This window comes from Dipodomys merriami, unplaced genomic scaffold, assembly GCF_024711535.1.
Source record: "Dipodomys merriami isolate MVZ:Mamm:240054 unplaced genomic scaffold, mDipMer1.0.p SCAF_19, whole genome shotgun sequence".
Lineage (NCBI taxonomy): Eukaryota > Metazoa > Chordata > Mammalia > Rodentia > Heteromyidae > Dipodomys > Dipodomys merriami.
Genome location: NW_027203270.1, coordinates 24,278,157 through 24,296,289, shown reverse-complemented (window position 1 = coordinate 24,296,289; position 18,133 = coordinate 24,278,157). Strand labels below are relative to the sequence as shown.

At 51.5% G+C, this 18,133-nt stretch overlaps 1 protein-coding gene across 7 annotated transcripts in view; it reads left to right on the top strand.

Moving 5' to 3' along the window:
* The window catches only part of Hdac5 (histone deacetylase 5), a 50,124-nt gene that overhangs the window by 16,103 nt on the left and 15,888 nt on the right, over window positions 1-18,133 (top strand). For 4 of the 7 annotated variants that reach the window (XM_070027823.1, XM_070027827.1, XM_070027828.1 and 1 more), the window contains one exon: window positions 6,286-6,360. The exons of 1 other annotated variant lie outside the window; for it this stretch is intronic. In XM_070027823.1, coding sequence (XP_069883924.1) covers window positions 6,286-6,360 — 75 coding nt within the window. Of the gene's footprint in view, window positions 1-5,884; window positions 6,361-18,133 lie in introns of those variants that run through there. 2 more of the 7 variants (XM_070027824.1, XM_070027821.1) reach the window with 2 other exon arrangements.

Below are 18,133 nucleotides of genomic sequence, written 5' to 3'. Positions count from 1 at the left end.
AAATGGTAGAGCGCTGGCCTTGAGCTGAAGAGCTGAGGGACAGCGCCCAGGCCCGGAGTTCAAGCCCCACGACCGACAAAAAAAAAAAAAAAAAAAGAAAGTCCGGGAGACTCTTATCTCCAGTTAAACACCAGAAAACTGGAAGGGGCATTGTGGCTCAAGTGTTAGAGTGCTTGCCTTGAGCTGAAGCCTTGAGCTGAAGCACCCAGGCCCAGAGTTCAAGCCCCATGACCACCACCACCAACAACAACAAAAGAGTCTGCCCAGGCTGGTCTCAAATCACTGTTCTCTGGACCTCAGCCTCCTGAATAGCTAGGATTACATGTGTGAGCCACCAGTGCTCAGCTTGCAGCCACTTCTGCCAGAGCCAGCAGGAGTGTGGTGGTATCTGAAGCTGTCCACTAGCTTGGGAGCTGCTTCCCAGCCTTGGTAGGATGGCCTCCTGAACAGGCCTGTCATTGGCCTTGCCTCTGGGCTGGCTTTCCAGCTCCCCCCAGCAGGGGGAGATGCTGTCTTCCCTATATTTGGGAAGGAGGGAAGATATAAGGTAGAGACACAGGGGACCAAGGATCAGGGGCCTTGTATTAGGATTGTTGAGAGGCTTCAGAACTGGGGTGCTGGGAGCCTGTGGTTTATGCCTGCAATCCTAGCTTCTCAGGAGGCTTAGATATGAGGATCTTGGTTCCCAGCCTTAGGTCTCTTATCTCCAATTAACCACCAAAAGCTGGAAGTAGAGTTGTGGCTCAAAGTGGTAGAACACTAGCCTTGGGCAAAAAAAACTCAGTGATAGCATCCAAGCCCTGAGTTTAAGCCACAGGATTGGCAAAAAAAAAAAAAAAAAGGCAGGGCGCCAGTGGCTCACGCCTATAATCTTACCTACTCAGGAGGCTGAGATCTGAGGATCATGGTTCAAAGACAGCCCAAGCAGGAAAGTCCATGGACTCTTATCTCCAGTAAACCACTAGAAAACCGAAGTGGCGCTGTGGCTCAAGTGGTATAATACTTGCCTTGAGCTGAAGAGCTCAGGGACAGTGCCCAGGCCCAGAGTTTAAGCCCCACAGCCAAAAGAAAAAAATAAAAATAATAATGGAAGGGTGCCGGAGGCTCACTTCTGTAATCCTAGCTACTCAGGAGGCTGAGATCTGAGGATCATGGTTCAAAGCCAGCCCGGACAGGAAAGTCTATGAGACCTTTATCTCCAATTAACCACCAGAAAACTGGAAGTGGCATTGTGGCTCAAGTGGTAGAATGCTTGCCTTCAGCTGAAGAGCTCAGGGACAGCGCCCAGGCCCAGAGTTCAAACCCTGTGACGCACGCACGCACGCACGCATGCACGCGCGCGCGCGCGCGCGCACACACACACACACACACACACACACACACACACACACACACACACACACGAGAGACTGAGGTCATTGCCGAGGTCATTGCCGAGGTTAGCCTGCTGTGGCTCTTCCCATAGAGCTTTACTGGGGTTGTGAGAGCAGTTCCAATTGTGGTGTTTGTTCCAGATGCCCTGTACTAAGGAGACACCCTGTACCTCAGCTCTTCCTCTTTCAGGGGTTCAATATCAGCTGTTCCTAGAATTCAAGTTGGCATCTGGGCTGGGGCTGCATGTGCCCAGTATTCCCTGAAACCCTTCAATGTCTTGAGACCCCACAGAAGTAAAACTAACCATGAATTATAGCCAGAACATGTGGGGTCTGCTTCTCTGTGGATACCTTGCAGAGATCCCCAAGTAGGAAATTTATAAAGTCATAGGGGCAGACCGTAGAGGCTGATGATGAATGTGGTTAGTCCTCAGGGCCTAGGGGTGGGGGTGTGGGGGTAGCTTCTAAGCATCTTCTCACCTTTCCCTACATCCCCAAATACTCCTTTCACTAGGCCCCAGAGCAGCCGGGCTGCCTAACAGCAAGGAGTTTTCTGCTTTTCCTCTAGTTCCTCTTAATGCCTCTAAACATAGGAGCTTTTCAGTAGGTCCTTGCTGAGAAACACCAACTGTGGGAACAGGAAAGGGAAAGAGGTCCATTCCTGTTCTCCTAGGGAGCATGTTCCGGGTGAAGGGTGGCAGATGGAGACTGAGTGATTTGATTCTGGGCCCACTGTCTTGGGGAGTGGGCGCTCACCCACATACTTCTGGGCTGGGCAGCATGCCAGCACTTGACCTCATGTACTTCTGTGTTGAGACCATTCATGAGGCTGCCCACTCCCTTGATTAGGCTATTCCCTGAGCTCTGCTTCTCTTCAGGCCCAAGGAGGCTAGAGGAGGGACATTCTTTATTTTACTGGATCAGGCCTCGTCTGTCTGTTCTCTGTTGTGTTGGAGGATTGGTGGAATTTGTCTAGCCCAGGTTCAGTCTAACCAGGCTGAAGGAGTTGCTTTGAACTTGGACTGCCTTGGTCATCTATACTTTGTTCTTTGCCTCTGCCTAGAGAAGAGGACAAGAGTACTGCCTGCCATATGTGCTTGTTTGGTGGGACTGAGAGGAGGCAGCCAGGTTCCTATCCCCTGTGTGGGAGGGAGGCACACTTCATGACAACACCTGTCTGCCCAGCACCTCCCAGAACCCTCCACACTTTCTCTCCTTCCCTTTCCCAGGAGGGAGGGTAGCTGCCCCCTCCCTTCTGGGTGATCAGGGAAACTGGGGCATTGGTATGGGGTGGAGCCAGGAACCTAGGCGTCCTGTCTCCTTGCCTCAGGCTCTGCCTTTGAGCTGCTGGGAAGGCAGGCAACCAGTCCAAGGAGAAGAAAGTGGGTCAGTGATGGCTTGGGCAAGGGTCTGAGGGGAACCCTGGCTCTCCTTCTTCACAGTGAGTCATGGCATACTGCTCATTGTAGATTGAGGTCTCTTTCCCCCTTCCTCAGCCTGCTCCATTCTACAGGGATGGGATGTAAGAGGAGGCAGCCTCAACCCTGAGGGGAACTGGAAGAAGCCAAAACAGGGATTTACATTTTTCTTGGAGTTGGTTTCAAATGAGAGGGCTCAGCCAATTCCGGCCATAGTTCTGGCACATGACAACTTCCAGGCCATGCTGATGGGCTCAAATAGCATGGATACCTGGAGGGAAGGTATATAATATTTCCAGGACCCCTGGGCTGCTTGCATCTCCTAATCCAGGGTGTCTTGGTCAGGCCCCCCACCTTTTTATGTTGGCTGTGGGACTTGAACTCAGGGCCTCTGTGCTGTCCCTGAGCTTTTTCACTCAAGGCTAGCACTGTATCATTTTGAGCCACAGCACCATTTTTGGTTTTCTAGTAATTAATTGGAGATAAGAGTCTTGTGACTGGCTTCAAATTTCAGATCTCAGCCTCCTGAGTAGCTAGGATTACAGGCATGAGCTACTGGTACCTGGTAAGCCCCTCCCCCTTTTGTTTGTTTTTGTGCCAGTACTGGGCTTAAACTCAGGGCCTGAGCTTTATCACTCAAGGCTGGTGTTCTACTACATAGATCCTACTCTATCAGCATTTGGACCCAGGAAATTAAGACTGGAAGAGCTCTAGGAACCAGCCGTGGGCTCTTCTCTCATCCAGCTTTAGGGAGTTTGAAGGCCTTAGTACATGTATAGCCTTAGTGGGAGGGGACCGAGTCACTGATTTGGGGAGAATGATGCTCGCTCTGGATATGGCACATGCACTCCATTTTTAGTGGCTGCCTTGTAAGTGCTTGATGGGTAGGGATTGAAAAGAAAAGAGGGTAGCTACATCAGGAAAATTGAGGTTTGATATTAGGAAGACTTTGTGCACCTCTGAATCTTAGAAGAAAAAAGTTCCACCTCTTCCCTAGACCTCCCCTTTATTTCTCTGGAGAATTTTGAGGTTTGCATGGCTAGTTGTCTGGCTGGGTTTGACTCCTCACTAATTGATGGAGTCATGATGGTATTGGGAGTTCGTCCCAAGTCCCTGGCTCTGGCTACCTTTAGGTGCCATGTGTTGGATGTTAATATCTTTCCTAAGCATGGAGTCCTCTTTCCTTAGGCATGTGGCTGGTGAGGGGTCTGGGGGCTCCCTGCTTTTCTGTTTTAGCTGATGACTTCCTCTTCTCCAGAGAAGGGCTCTCTTGCCATTCTCCTGTGCCTGGGGCAAGCAGAGAGAGCCAGGACAGGGCTAGCCAGCCCTTCTGGTTGCTCCTGGCGTGGGTGGGTGGAGTCCTAGTCTGGGAGGGGCTGTTGATTGCCCCCCCACCTCGGCTTTCTGGGGAACTGCTACCCATCACCCCATTGATGGGGCCCTTGATTTTCCTGAGTAGCCAGGATGAGATTGAGGCAGTGGCTGGTAAATGAAGTTCCTGCCCTGAGATAGGGGGTACCCGCAGTAGCAAGCCCCTGAGGGAGCATTGCTTCATTGCCTTTCTTCTGGAATCATCCCTGGCTTAGAAGCTGTGCTTCAGACCCTGTTTGTTTCCCCATACTCTATCATCAGGCTAGGGCTTTGGAAAAACTGCTTCTGCCGTCTTCCCTGAGAAGGAGGCCCTGGCCATCCTTAGATGGCAAATGCTAGCTGGGAAGATGGGCTCCAGGAGCCACAGCCACTGTGTCCTTGGTTGGCCAGCTTCTCCCAGGCTTTTGACAGGAGGGTGAGGTCATCCAGTCCAGAGAGAGGACAGGTGTCCCTGGCTCCCTTCCTGGAGTGGGGGGCAAGAGGGGCTCCAAAATAGCAACTGTGACATCAGGAAGGGGGAGGGGGATACAGACACAGGAATAACAGGGCTATTAAAAGGTCCCAGTGAGGTCAGGGGGCCAAGTGGGATCTCTGTACCAGTGGGAGGCATAACCTGAGGCAGAGGGACAGGCTAGCAGTGGTACACTGGCTTCAGGTCCCAGCAGGAACTCAGGAGCTGGGGCTGCTCCATCAGGCCTGGATGCTGACAGCCTCATGACTTCCTGGAGAAGTTCCAACCTTCAGTCTGTTCCTACTTGGGCAGTGAGGTCCTTGTACCTGTTAAGGGAAACCCTGCAGCAGTCTTGTATGTGAGGTAGTGAGGTACCATGGTAAGAGCTGGGACTTGAGCCTTAGACCTCTCAGCCCTATCATGTGAGCAGCTGTATGACCTAGGGCAAGTAACGTTAAGGTCTCCGTGCCTCAGTTTGTGCAGCTATACCCTTTCTCCTGAGGTCATCATGCAGAATGAATGAATATGGTACTATACTGCTCTTAGTACCACACCTGGCACACTGCCAAGGATGAACTGCTGTGCTGAGAATGAGCAGGTTCCACCCAGTCCCTTGCCTGGGTTGCGTGAGATCTGCCCAGGAAGTCTCCCTGCCCCCTGGAAAAAAGCTGAGCTGTCTCTGGCTGCCAACTCCAGAATGAGAGAGAGGGAGCTGCCACTTAACTGCTGTTTAGGGTCTCCCTGCTAGTAAAGGGGGGAGGGAAGGTATCTCCCAGCTCTGGAGGAAGGCAGAAGTTAACCCCTACAGGGCTGTCAGGACTCCAGGGAAGATACAAGTGGTTTCTGTCACCTCTCCCCAATCTTTCTGCTTCCTTTACCTATTGTACATAGCTAGAGCAAGGATAAAAAAGAGGATGTAGCCTGGCTTCTTGGTTTCTGGTCCATTGCCTGCCAACAACGGTAGCCAGAGTGGCTCCTAGATACTCGGGTACCCCTGCTTGCCTCCTTACCCGTGCAGCCTTTGGCCACCCAGCTCTGTGGCCTTGGCCCTGAGTGCAGGCCCTCCCCCACCCCCCTCCCAGCCTGGCGCTTCCTCCTGGGGTGGAACGCCGCCTCCCCCCATGGGGCCTCCGCCAGGCCTGGGCTCCTGGCAGCCAGCCGGCGGCTCCCTGAGCATGCTCCACCTATTTATAGACAGGGCCCTCCCCCAACTGCTATTTCAGTCTCCTGCCAGCTGCCGGCGGCTCATTCGGGAAGGAGGAGCAGGGAGCCAGGCCCAGAGCTGTCACCCGGTGGTGCTGGGAGGGAACACAGAGAGCCCGCCTGCCTGCTGAGATCCCCTTCCTGTCCCCGGAGCGCTCAGCCACATACCCCAGCTCCTGGAATCTGAGGACAGGCTGAGGTGGATGCTCCTGTAGATGAGGGCAGGCCTGTAGCCTCAGGGCTTCCCAGGCCTCCAAGGAGTGCCCAGGCTGGATGAGGCACCTCCTTACCTTGTGGGTTCCAGCAGCAGTGGCCTGAGGGAGTCCCAGAGCAGCTGGCCTGCCGGACCACCTTCCTCTGGCTGGCTCCCGCCTCTGGCGGCCCATCCCGGGCATGCTGCTGGTGCCCAAGGCGCAGGGGCTCGTGGAGATGCTGCAGACCATCTACGAGACCGAGTCCTGTTTCTCAGCAGATGGCATGTTAGGCCGGGAACCACCCTTGGAAATCCTGCCGCGGACTCCTCTGCACAGCATCCCTGTGGCAGGTAAGTGTCTCTGTGCCCTCACCTGCCCTCTGTTCTTGGGCATCCTTGTACCTGAGCTGAGCATCTTGCTCTAGCTTTGCCCAGACAGAGTCCTGCTTTGACCTTTCTTGAAGGCTTTGTTGGGCATCAATGGGACTGGGAAGCTGTGCTCCCAGGGTGGGCCTCTCTACCCTTGACCCTGCCCCCCTTGCCCAGTGTTGCCCTCCCACTGTGCTTTCCTGCCATGATTTCCCTGCTGCATCCTTCCAGTTCCTTTGGCCTCAGGTAGGATTGGCCTCAGCTGCTGGGGGCTGGGGCTTACTAGAGGATCCTGGCCTAGTTGGCACTGTGGTCAGAGGGGAGGAAGTGGGTCAGTGACCTGTGTCCACTCTGCCTGCTCCCCGGGTTTGTGTAGCAGAAGAAGAAGATTTAGCTAGGATGTCCACAAGAATAAAAGTTACCCCAGCTTCTCTGGCTTGGTTTGGTACTAGAACATCAGGTACAGTGAATTGGTAGGTCCCTGACCAGGAGTCCCCTGAGAATAGACCCTTCTGGGGAGGTAGTCATGGTAGTGTTAGGCAGAGACTGGCAGCTAGGATGTTGAGTGGTTTTAGCTGCCTTAGCTCCTAGCACCTCTATAACTCTCCTCTCCCTAGGTATAGGGTATTCCTACCTCCCAAGGATAGAGAGATGCTCAGATGGGCATGAGGACCCTAAACTTGCCACCTTCTTGGCAGGAACTTCTTTGGCCTTCACCAGGAGTGGGGTGCTTCCCTTCCCCCCCCCCCAGATGGGGCCACTCCTTCCCTCACTCCCAGGAACCTGTTGGCAGCACCAGGCCCTTCTGGCACAGCTTCCCCACCAGGCAGGCACCACAAGATGCTTCCTCTAGGGAGGGGCCTGCTGGAGCCATGCCCACTTGGCCCCTCCTGGCAGTAGCTTGGTGCTTATAAGGGTGGTGGTGGTAGTGGTGGGGTGTGTGTATGTCTTTGGGATTCCTTGACTCTGGATTATGTGGGTGTGGATCCCAGCGTTTGAATTAGAAGGTGGGTACCTGTGGTGTGGTCTGAGCTGTCCAGGGATAAAGTTTCAGTAGGACTGGCATGTGTCAGAAGAATGTTTTGGGAAGATTTGGACAATGTTTTGAACATTGTTTGCCATTTTCCTGAACAGGGATGTACTAATATACAGGCATAGCCCTGGAGTGTAGCCCTGAAAGGTGCCCACCAGGCCCTTGGGATGGGGTAGAAATATGGGTTAGTTGGTTCTTGCCCCCTAATAGCTCTAGGCTAATTGAACCTCACTAAAGCCAAAGGCCCTGTCCTCTGCCTCCAGCCCCAGCCTCTGGGTCTCAAGGTGGGCTCCTGAAAAGTAATTGTGGCTATGCAGAACATCTGCTGGAGGTGTTTGCTGCCCTGGCCCCACAGGCCCTTGCCTATGAGCAGCAAACAGTAGTCGGCCCCAAGTTTTCTCCTCTGCTTTGTTTATTTACTCCTTTCAAGTTAGATCCCAAAAACTTTGCAAGCTAGGACCCCAACCAGCCCCTTTCTCTACCCCCCCCAACCTCCCAAACACTGCCTGGCCTTCTGAGCCATGGCTCAGTCCTTGCTGGCAGGAGAGAGGCATGAGTCACCCCCACGGCTCGAGGAGAGGGCTAAGAATGTTCCCCCTGAGCAGCTCTGATGCTGTGTCTGTGACGCGGCTGGGGACAGATATAGGCCTGGAGCTTGGCTGCCTTTTTTTTTTTTTTTTTTTTTGGACTCTGGAATGTAAATAGATGTTTCAAATAGAAACACTTTAACCTTTAGGTTAAAAAAAAATCCACCTCAGATAAACATGGCTATGAGGTCCCAGGCAGCCTGGTGTTTCCCTCCTTCTCCTGTTCCTCTCCTCTCACCTTCCCACCTCCCACCACCATTTATTGACCAGTCTCCAGAAGGATAGAAAAGCCTATGACTGAGAAAGCAGGTATCCAGGGACACTTTGTTGGGTGCTGTGTATTACACTGGCCTCCCTGGCCCAAAGGGTTGGAAAAAGGGGCTTTCCAGGGTGGTACCTTGCCTCCTTCCTCCAGGAACAAGTCTTGGGAATCAGTTTGGGGGCAGCCTTTGCTCTCTCGGCTGTCTTGTTGGCTGCTGTTGATCAGCCCCTAGCACAGTGTCTGGCACTTGGATGAATGAATGTTTCATGAGAGGGCAGAGTCCAAAACTGCTTGGCAGGATTCCTGGGCACTATTCTGAGGTTTGGCCCTCTGGGTGAATAGCGACAGTTGCAGCTGGGCACCTCCATGGGTGAGCCAGAGCCTCAGCTCATAAGGGGTAGGGATAAGGGTACTTTTTGCTATTCCCACTAGAGGAGAACATGGGACAATCTGGGCTGGGAATGTGGCTTAGTGATAGAGTGTTTGCCTAGCATGCATGAAGCCCTGGGTTTGATTCCTCAATACCACATAAACAGAAAAAGCTGGAATTATCGCTGTGGCTCAAGTGGTATAGTGCTAGCCTTGAGCAAAAGAAGCTCAGGGACAGTGCCAGGCCCTCCCTGAGTTCAAGCCCCAGGACTAGCAACCCCCCCCCCCCCAAACAACAACAACAACAACAGATGGTACAATCTCAGCTTCTAGGGGTGAATGTAGGTCTCTCTTGCTGGCTAGGGTTTCTGCCTGGCTACCATGCTACGGCCCTGCACACAGAGGGAACCACCATCATCCAGTCCTGGTCTTTGCATGGGAAGTCTGGGAGTTTGAACTCCACTGTGGAATTGCAGAAGGCAGAACTGGGGAATTTCCTGATTCCCTTCTGAAAGCCCTGGATTCCCCTCTATCCAGTGTTGGGTAGAGCTGTCACTGGACAGTGTACAGGACAGCAGGAGAAGGCCTAGGAGGAGTCTCTCTACCCTCCCAAGAAGGGTATGAATCCTTGTGCCAGGAAAGGATATTCTGGATGTTGGGAAGTCTCAAAGGGATCAGGTTTGGCACTGGGACTTTCCCTGGATCCTCTTATTCATGCTCTTCAGACCATTCCGAGCATGACTCTGGGGATGTGTAGGTGGAGGGATGCCGGGAAGGTAGGAAGACAAGACTAGAGTAGGAAGAGAGCTAATAATATACTAGGTAACAGGGGCAGCCGGGACTTTCCTTACCTTATCTCTTTAAGGAAGGTTATTAATAAAATATTTGACAATTGAGAGAGAACAGATTGGTTAAGAAACTCACTCAAGGTCACAGAATAAGAGCTGCAACTTGAACTCAGGTCTGGGAATAGGGCGTTGTTAATCCGCACAAAAATTTCTTCTATTGTCGTTTTTAAAAGGCAGTCCTTGGGCTGGGTGCCAGTGGCTCACGACTATAATCCTAGCTACTCAGGAGGCTGAAATCTGAGGATCATGTGGTTCATCAGCCTGGGCAAGAAAAAGCTGTGAAACTCATATATCTCCAGTAAACCACCAGAAAACCAGAAGTGGCTGGCTCTGTGGGTCAAGTGGTAGAGAGCTAGCCTTGAGCTGAAGAGCTGAGGGACAGCACCCAGGCCCAGAATTCAAGCCCCATGACTGACCAAAAAAAAAAAAAAAAAAAAGGCAGTTCTTGGGCTGGGTGCTGGTGACTCACTTCTGTAATCCTACCTATTCAGGAGGCTGAGAGCTGAGGATCGCTGTTCAAAGCCAGCCTGGGCAGGAAAATCCATGAGACTCATATCTCCACTAAACTACCAAAAAAGCCAAAAGGGGAGCTATGGCACAAAGTGGTAGTTTGAGCAAAAAAAAAAAAAAATCTCAGCAAGAGCTCCCAGCCCCATGACTGACCAAAAAAAAGAAAGAAAGAAGAGTTCTTCTGTGTTGAATACTTCTTCATGCCAATGTGTATGGCTTAGTAATTGGAACATGAGCTAGATTTCAGCCTCAACTGTCCCTTCAATTGGGTGCCCACAGGCAGTATCCAGCCTGTATAACCTTATGTGGTGAGTCTCGATGTGCCTCTGAATTTTGTGCTTCCAGAGAATAGAGACCATTGTGGCCTCTGGGAGCTCCCAAGTTTCTGAGTCTTTGTTTTATATAAATACTTGAGAACACTTGGTGGGTTCTCTCTATTCCTGATTGCATTTTGGCTCAAAGTAAGAAGGGGACTGGAACATTTGGGCACAAAGCTGGAGGTAATTAAAAGGCACACTTCCCATACAGACAGCTTCTGCTGCCCAGCCCCCTCCTACCTCATCCCCTATTGTTTTTGAGACCCTCAGCTGTCCCTTTCCCACTGTACAGCTGCCAGACAGGAAATCAGATTAACTGTGTCCACACACACAGCTGTAACAGCTGTCAGATTGACAGCAGAAATGAGTACTGCAGTCTGGGGACACAGTGAGAGTGACTTTCAAACTTTCACCAAGGGACTGTATTCAAACACAGGTTCCCAGATTCCTGTAGGAACCAACGTTTTAAACACGGGTGGAGTGGATGTGAGGACATTGAGCACATGCTTTTAGAAGAGGGACTGTGAGATCAGGGCTTACAGGACCCACTATCCTGCCAGTGGTGTCTCTAGTATTCATGGAAGGCCCTAGTGGGCTTTAGGACTTCTGGGAGAAGTTCCTATGCATATGTAGAGGGAGACGGCTGTTCCCCCAGACAGGCAAATCCAATTCCCAGCAGCCTGGCAGTCTGGAGAGAGAGGATGTTTTGAGATGCCAGGAGCAGGTGTCTAAATCCCTGCAGGGTGGGGATATGGCAAGTGGCCAGGTGGGCAGGGCAGCTTGATGGATGCCCAGGGCCCATATGCAATGGAGAATGGAGGCAGATTTGCCCTGGAGCTCCTACCATCCCACCCCAGGTGGGGAGTGAACAATCCCAGCAACAGCTTCAGACTTTGCACATTTAGTGTGCCTTCTAATTGCCTGCAGCTTCGTGCCCAAGTACTTCTTGGAAATGGCTGTGAGATAGCATCCTGAGATCTACCACTAACTCCATCCTCACCAGTGACAGATGCCTTGTACCTTCCATCGGGGTTCTGAATCTCTTGTAAGAGTCTTCAAAGTGGCCATCTGCTTCCAGATTTCTAGGGCTTTCCTCTATTTGCCTCCCCTCCCCCCACTCCCTCCACCCCCGCATTATATTCCTGAGCTCTGGTATTCTGTGAGCCAATCAGGTATCCTAGTTTAGATTCCTGAACCATATACAGAATGTTCCATCTCTTGTTAAGTTCGGGAGCAGCCTTCATGTTTCGCTCTACTGTGTTTTTAATAGAGTGCAGAGAGCCAGCAGAGCCAGGATTAAGCACTGGCTATCTCTCTCCCTTTATTTTATTTTTGTTAGTCTTGGGGCTTGAACTCAGAGCCTGAACACTATCCCTGAGCTTCTTTTGCTCAACGATAGCACTCTACCACTTGAACTATACATAGTGCCACTTCTGGCTTTTTCTGTTTATGTGGTACTGAGGATTCAAACCCAGGGCTTCGTGTATGCTAGGCAAGCACTCTACCACTAAGCCACATTCCCAACCCTATTCTACCTCTCTTTAAAGTGACCTTAGGGCTGGGAAAGTGGCTCAGTGGGAGAGCGCTTGCCTTGCATGCATGAGGCCCTGGGTTCGATTCCTCAGCTCCACATAAGAAAAAAGCCGGAAGTGGCGCTGTGGCTCAAGTGGTAGAGCGCTAGCCTTGAGCTGAAGAGCTGAGGGACAGAGCCCAGGCCCAAGAGTTCAGGCCCCATGACCGGACCCCAAAAACAAAAAAAATTAAAAGTGACCTTAGACAGGCATCAGGAACAAAACTTGTGCTCATTTGTGCTAGGTGTTTTGGAGGGATAGAAGGGATCTCACCAGAGACCTGACCTGCAAAGGACAGAGTAAGTCGGCAGATGAGATGGCCTGCCAGAGCTGGAGCTGGAAGGAGGCTGCTCCCTGAGATTCCTCTCTGTCATTGGTACCCAGCTTCTGGCGACTCCAGCTTGTATTGTGTGGGGCTAGAAGAAGTTCTTAGATGGGACAGGACCACAGAGCAACCTTCTGACATCTGAAATGAAAGCTAAGACCTTGATGTGGCAGGAGTTTAAGCCTGACATAGTCTAAGCATTTTATTTTATATATTAACTTTTTTTTTTTTAATCATGGGGCTTAAACTCTGGGTCTGGGCACTGTCCCTTAGTTCTTCAGCTCAAGTCTAGCACTCTACCACTTGAGCCACAGCACCACTTGCGGTTTTCTGGTGGTTAATTGGAGATAAGAGTCTCACTGACTTTCCTGCCCGGGCTAGCTTTGAACCACAATCCTAAGATCTCAGCCTCCTGAGTAGCTAGGATTATAGGTGTGAGCCACCAGCGCCGGGCTATATTAACATTTTTTAAGTTTAATTTTTTTATGCTAATACTAGGGCTTGAACTCAGGGCCTGGGTACTGTCACTTAGTTTTTTCACTCTACCCCTTGAGCCACTGCACCACTTCCAGATAAGGGTCTTATAGACTTTCCTGCCTGGGCTAGCTTTGAAGTTCAGTCCTCATACCTCAGTCTCCTGAGTAGCTAGGATTACAGACAAGAGCCACCAGCTTCCGGCTATCTCAATTTTTTTTTTTTAGGCAGGGCCTCACTGTATAGCCCAGACTGGCTTTGAACAGGTAAAACCTTTTGCCTCAGCCTCCTGAGTGTTGAGATTACAGAACACTGTACCTGACTTCTTTGTGTATTTTAGAAACGTACGTACGCGCGTATGTATGTGTGTGTGTGTGTGTATGTGTGCATGTGCGTGCATGCGCGCAGGTGATACATACTAGGCTAATGTTCTACCACACATAGAAACAATCTGAGAAGTAGTCCATAAATTTCCCTAGATTGCCAAGGCCAAGGGGGTCCAGGACTCAACCAAAAAAAATGTCATGAGGGGCTGGGAAGGTAGCTCAGTGGTAGAGCGCTTGCCGTGCATGCGTGAGGCCCCTGAGTTCGATTCCTCAGCACCACATAAGCAAAATGAAAAAAGCCGGAAGTGGTGCTGTGGCTCAAGTGGTAGAGTGCTAGCCTTGAGCTGAAGAGCTGAGGGACAGTGCCCAGGCCCAGAGTTCAGGCCCCACGACCGGACCCAAAAAAAAAAGTCATGAGCCATTAATAATAGCCCTGGCTAACACCTCCTGAGATCTTCCCAGGCCCTTTGCCAAACTCTAGGCATGCATTTTTTTGGGCCTGGTAACCTAGGTTCTAAGTGCTCTGCTGCTGTCTTGCAGATGCCTGCACAGAGTGTGGGGAGGAGGCACCCTATGCCTTGCCTAGGGAGCACACTGCCTTGAACCTTTGCCATGTCTTACTCCAAAGCTCTCGCTCTTAACCATTACGTGATATGTGTTCAATTATGTTGCTTGACAAGTTGTGCAAATTGCTAGGTGAGAGTCATGCCGAGCCTGCACATGTGGAAATACTGTCTGAATTGTGGGAGAACCTGTTGAGCCTAAATCAGCCTTGCCAGTCACGTAAGAGCACAGAAATAGATCATGGGAAACTGGCCTTGGTGGGGAGGGGTCATCAGAGTCACTGGCTGAGGAGTGTGGAATACTCTTCCTCATCTCCTTCTAGACTCCCTCAAGGCCAGGACAGGGACAAGAGCCTTTGCCTATTCTCCAGGGACAGAAAAAGGTAATTAGATATTAAAGGATGCTGCTGATTGCCTTACTTGGCAAGGGAGGTCCTGAGGGCCAGGGTGTTGGTGAAGATGCTACCCCTAGGCTGGGATGGCTACCTATGCTCTACAGAGAGATATCCTAGAATGAAGCCACACTGCTCAGAGGGATCCTGCCTGTGCTGGGAACCATGCCACCTGGGTTCAGATCTCTGCTTTGTTTCACCCATCAGGGTGAGGGTGGGAGCTCTCGTGCATAGCAGCCCTAAAGAAGCTTGATCTCCTTGCCTGTGTCACTGGGGCTTGAAACAGGTGGTCTCAGAGGTTTTTTTTTTTTTTGGGGGGGGGGGGTCCAGTCGTGGGGCCTGAACTCTGGGCCTGGGCGCTGTCCCTCAGCTCTTCAGCTCAAGGCTAGCGCTCTACCACTTGAGCCACAGCGCCACTTCCGGCTTTTTTTCTTTTTTGCTTATGTGGTGCTGAGGAATTGAACCCAGGGTCTCATGCATGCAAGGCAAGCACTCTACCACTGAGCCACCTTCCCAGAGGGTTTTCTCACTGTGTCCCCTCAAGAGAAGGCAGCTTCTCAGACATCTATGGGTTATCTACACAGTCCTTGGTACAAATGTCACTAATAACTTAATGTTTTCTTTTTTTCTTTTTTTTTTTTTTTTTGGGGGGGGGGTCCGGTCATGGGGCCTGAACTCGGCCTGGGCGCTGTCCCTTAGCTCTTCAGCTCAAGGCAAGGGCTCTACCACTGAGCCACCTTCCCAGCCCTTTTTTTTTCTTTTTTGTCAGTTGTGGGGCTTAAACTTGGGGCTTGGGCACTGTCCCTGCGCTCTTCAGCTCAAGGCGAGCGCTCTACTGCTTGAGCCACAGTGCCACTGTGGTTTTCTAGTGGTTTATTGGAGATAAGAGTCTCACGGACTTTCCTGCCTGGGCTGGCTTTGAACTGTGATCCTCAGATCTCAGCCTCATGAGTAGCTAGGATTACAGGCGTGAGCCACCAGTGCCTGGCTCCAGCTTAATGTTTTCTTTTTGTGTGTGTGTGTGTGTGTCTAGTCGTGGGGCCTGAACTCTGGGCCTGGGCACTGTCCCTCAGCTCTTTAGCTCAAGGCTAGCACTCTACCACTTGAGCCACAGTGCCATTTCTGGCTTTTTTCTTTTTGCTTATATGGTGCTGAGGAATCGAACCCAGGGCCTCATGCATGCAAGGCAAGCACTCTACCACTGAGCCACCTTCCCAGCCCCTAGCTTAATGTTTTCTATCCTGTGTCTCCAACCCTCTCAATCTTCTGTGGCTGGTGGCTGGCCTGGGGTGAGAGGGTGGGATGGGAGGCAGGGGTCAGGGTCTTTAATGCTTGAGGTACAGCTTTTTGGATGTGCTAGGAGTGTCTACACACTGATATTTCCCAGGGCTTCTCCAGAGGAAAGTGAGATACCTTTACCTGCTGACCTGGATTTATGTATTAGGGATTTTGAATTTGTGATGTTGCCAAGAAAAGGCATGGTGTAGTGGTGGCCTGGCTTGTACGTTAGAGCAACTTTGCCCTTGGTTAGCTAGATCTGTTTACTTTGAACCTGTGTTCTCAAAGGTGTTGCTTTCTGCTCTTTATGGCTCAAAGTCTCTTCTCTGCTTGGAGGTAGCGTCCCTTTGCCTGGATCCCTTGTCTTTATTTTATTTTATGATTTTTTTTTGAGTCAGGGCCTCACTAAATTTCTGTATCTGGCCTTGAATGCATAGCTTCCTGAATAGCTGGGATTCTAGTGTATACCACCCTACCAGGTTTGACTCCTTGTTTTTGTCCTCTGCTGTCCTTGTAGCAGCCCTGAGGTTGCTCCATCTACCCCTCCCTAATCTCCCCTACAGGGACCAGGCTATTTCTTGGACTGCTTGAAGAATCTTCCATAACTCCCACTTCCTGGGGCTGATGTGGTTCATGGAGAAGACAGAGGCCAGGCTGGTTGGTTGGGAAGAAAACTTCACCTAGATCTTACCACTGCCCAGTTGTACCCATGAGCAGGACAACCCCTTTTTTGTAAGCCAGAGCTTAGTATATGCAGGGCCATTCTGGTGGCTGGAGACACGCAGCTCTACCCACCCCACTGCTCAAGCTAAGCCATTCCATGGAGGCAGAGTGGGTCATCCCTGTAGAAGGCCACAGGACAGGATTGTGCCTTGTTCCTGAGACCACCACCTCTAGGATGAAGAAGGATCTGTACCTACTGCAAAGAGCAATGTGTGGAGCAGGGTGGCTGGGTGGCCAGGGCCTGCTCCTGGAGCCTTGCTACTTCTCACACAGGAGATGGTAGTATTGGTCTTGGCCATCCAACCTTTCTGTTCCCTGTGGCTCTGAGTGAGACCTGACTGAGGAAGGAAGGACCCAGGACCTTGCTCTCCCATGTGACCCTTTTCCTGGCCTTTCAGAGGTCTCTTTACTACCTAAAACTGGTAACCCATCCCTTTAAGGAACAATCCCTCTCCACCTACTCTCCTGATCCACCAGGAGGCCAACAAGAGCTTCTTCCGGTCATGACACACCCACTTCCCTTTCCATGTGCTTAAGCTGCTGCTACCTGCTCTGCTCATGCCAAGCTGACAGGGGACATGGATCTTCAAGGGGGTGCCAGGCCAGCCAGGCTTTTAAGTTCCATCCCAGCAAGATTACATTTTGGGATTCTATACTCTACCCTTCCCTGACTTCCATTTTGGACACAGCCAGGTAGGCTATGTCTACCTTTGGTAGGCTCCTGGAGTGCTGTATGCTGCTTCAAATTAACATTCTCCAGTTGTCTCCAGTTCCTGCTTGCATGTAAGCAGAGCTGTGGTAAGAGCCCTGTGGCTGCCCCGCCACCTGCATACCAATGGGCTCCCACTCCCACTGCAGCACTGAGCTAAACATCTCAGTGATGATAATGGTGGGAGATTGACTGGTCTGAGCCCTGTGCTTTCTGTAGGGCTCTTGCAAGTGCCACCAGCCCTGCTGGCCACAGTGCCAGCCCGAGGCAGGGTTATCTGCTGATAACCAGAAAGGCTTGGACCCCTTTCCTTTCCTAGGCAAGCAGGCTGGAATCCAGCTCCCATGGTCCCAGCATGGGTGGGAGCAGCAGATTGAAGCCCATCCAGCCTTGGCTGAGGAATCAGAGTGATAACCCTGTGGTCAGATTTGGGCCTTGCTGAATATCACAGGTTAGGGAGACCCAAGGCTCCCACCCTGTTTTTCATCCTGGACTTGGGGCTGTTCCTGCTAGAAAGGCTCTCTGAGGTTTTCAGTGGCCTTTTCTCCTAGTGCTAGGGAGGGAATGAGTTGGAGAAAGAGTGTGTGTGTGTGTGTGTGTGTGTGTGTGTGTGTGTGTGTGTGTGTGTGTGTGTGTGTGTGTGTGTGTGTGTGTGTGTGTGTGTGTGTGTGTGTGTGTGTGTGTGTGTGTGTCCATCCTCTTGGCCACATCTGGACACTCTTGTAGTTGTGGCTCTGGCCTGGTGGCCACAAAGTCGTCAGTGCTGCTGATGGGGAAACCACAGAGGAATGTGCCCAGCGGTGTTGGGGAAGGAGGGGTGGTGGGGCAGAGAGACATCTTGCTTAGCTGTGCCTCCCAGCAGACCCTTGCTTCTGTTGACTCCCAGGGGCATATTTAGGCATGAGGGTGGTATTACCTTGTCCTTCTGTGGCCTTGCTCCTGGGTTCCCTAGAGAAATCCAAGCCCATAGACAGAATGTAGGGACCTCTTTTAGCCACCCCCAAGCTGGAAGGTAGGGATCCAGGGAAGGCTTGTTCCCTGTACCTGTCAGAATGTTAGGGTCTTATTTTCTTCGTCTGGGCCATAGCGGGCTGCTTGGATGCTAGAGTGCCTTCCTAGCCTCCTGTGGCCTTCCTAGGGTATATCAAGGAAAATGTGGGAATGTGGGCTTTCTTTGGAGAAAAAAGTGGAAAAGAAACAAAATGGGCTGGCCCTGCCTCTCTTACTTCCTCCTTTCCAGGCAGCCATATCCTGCCTTCCCTTTCCTGCTGGCAGCAAAAGGCTTTGTGGGGTGTGGGTTGGACTTGGGGCTCCCTGATGGTGTGTTGTTTGCCTAGTTGCCTTGGCAACCATAGAGCAGTGGTAGGGAGTGACATCCAATGACCGGGAGGACAGTGCAGAGGGATCAGAGGTCGACACCCATCCTTTCCATTGGAAACTTTTTCACTGTTAAGATTCCCCAGCCCAT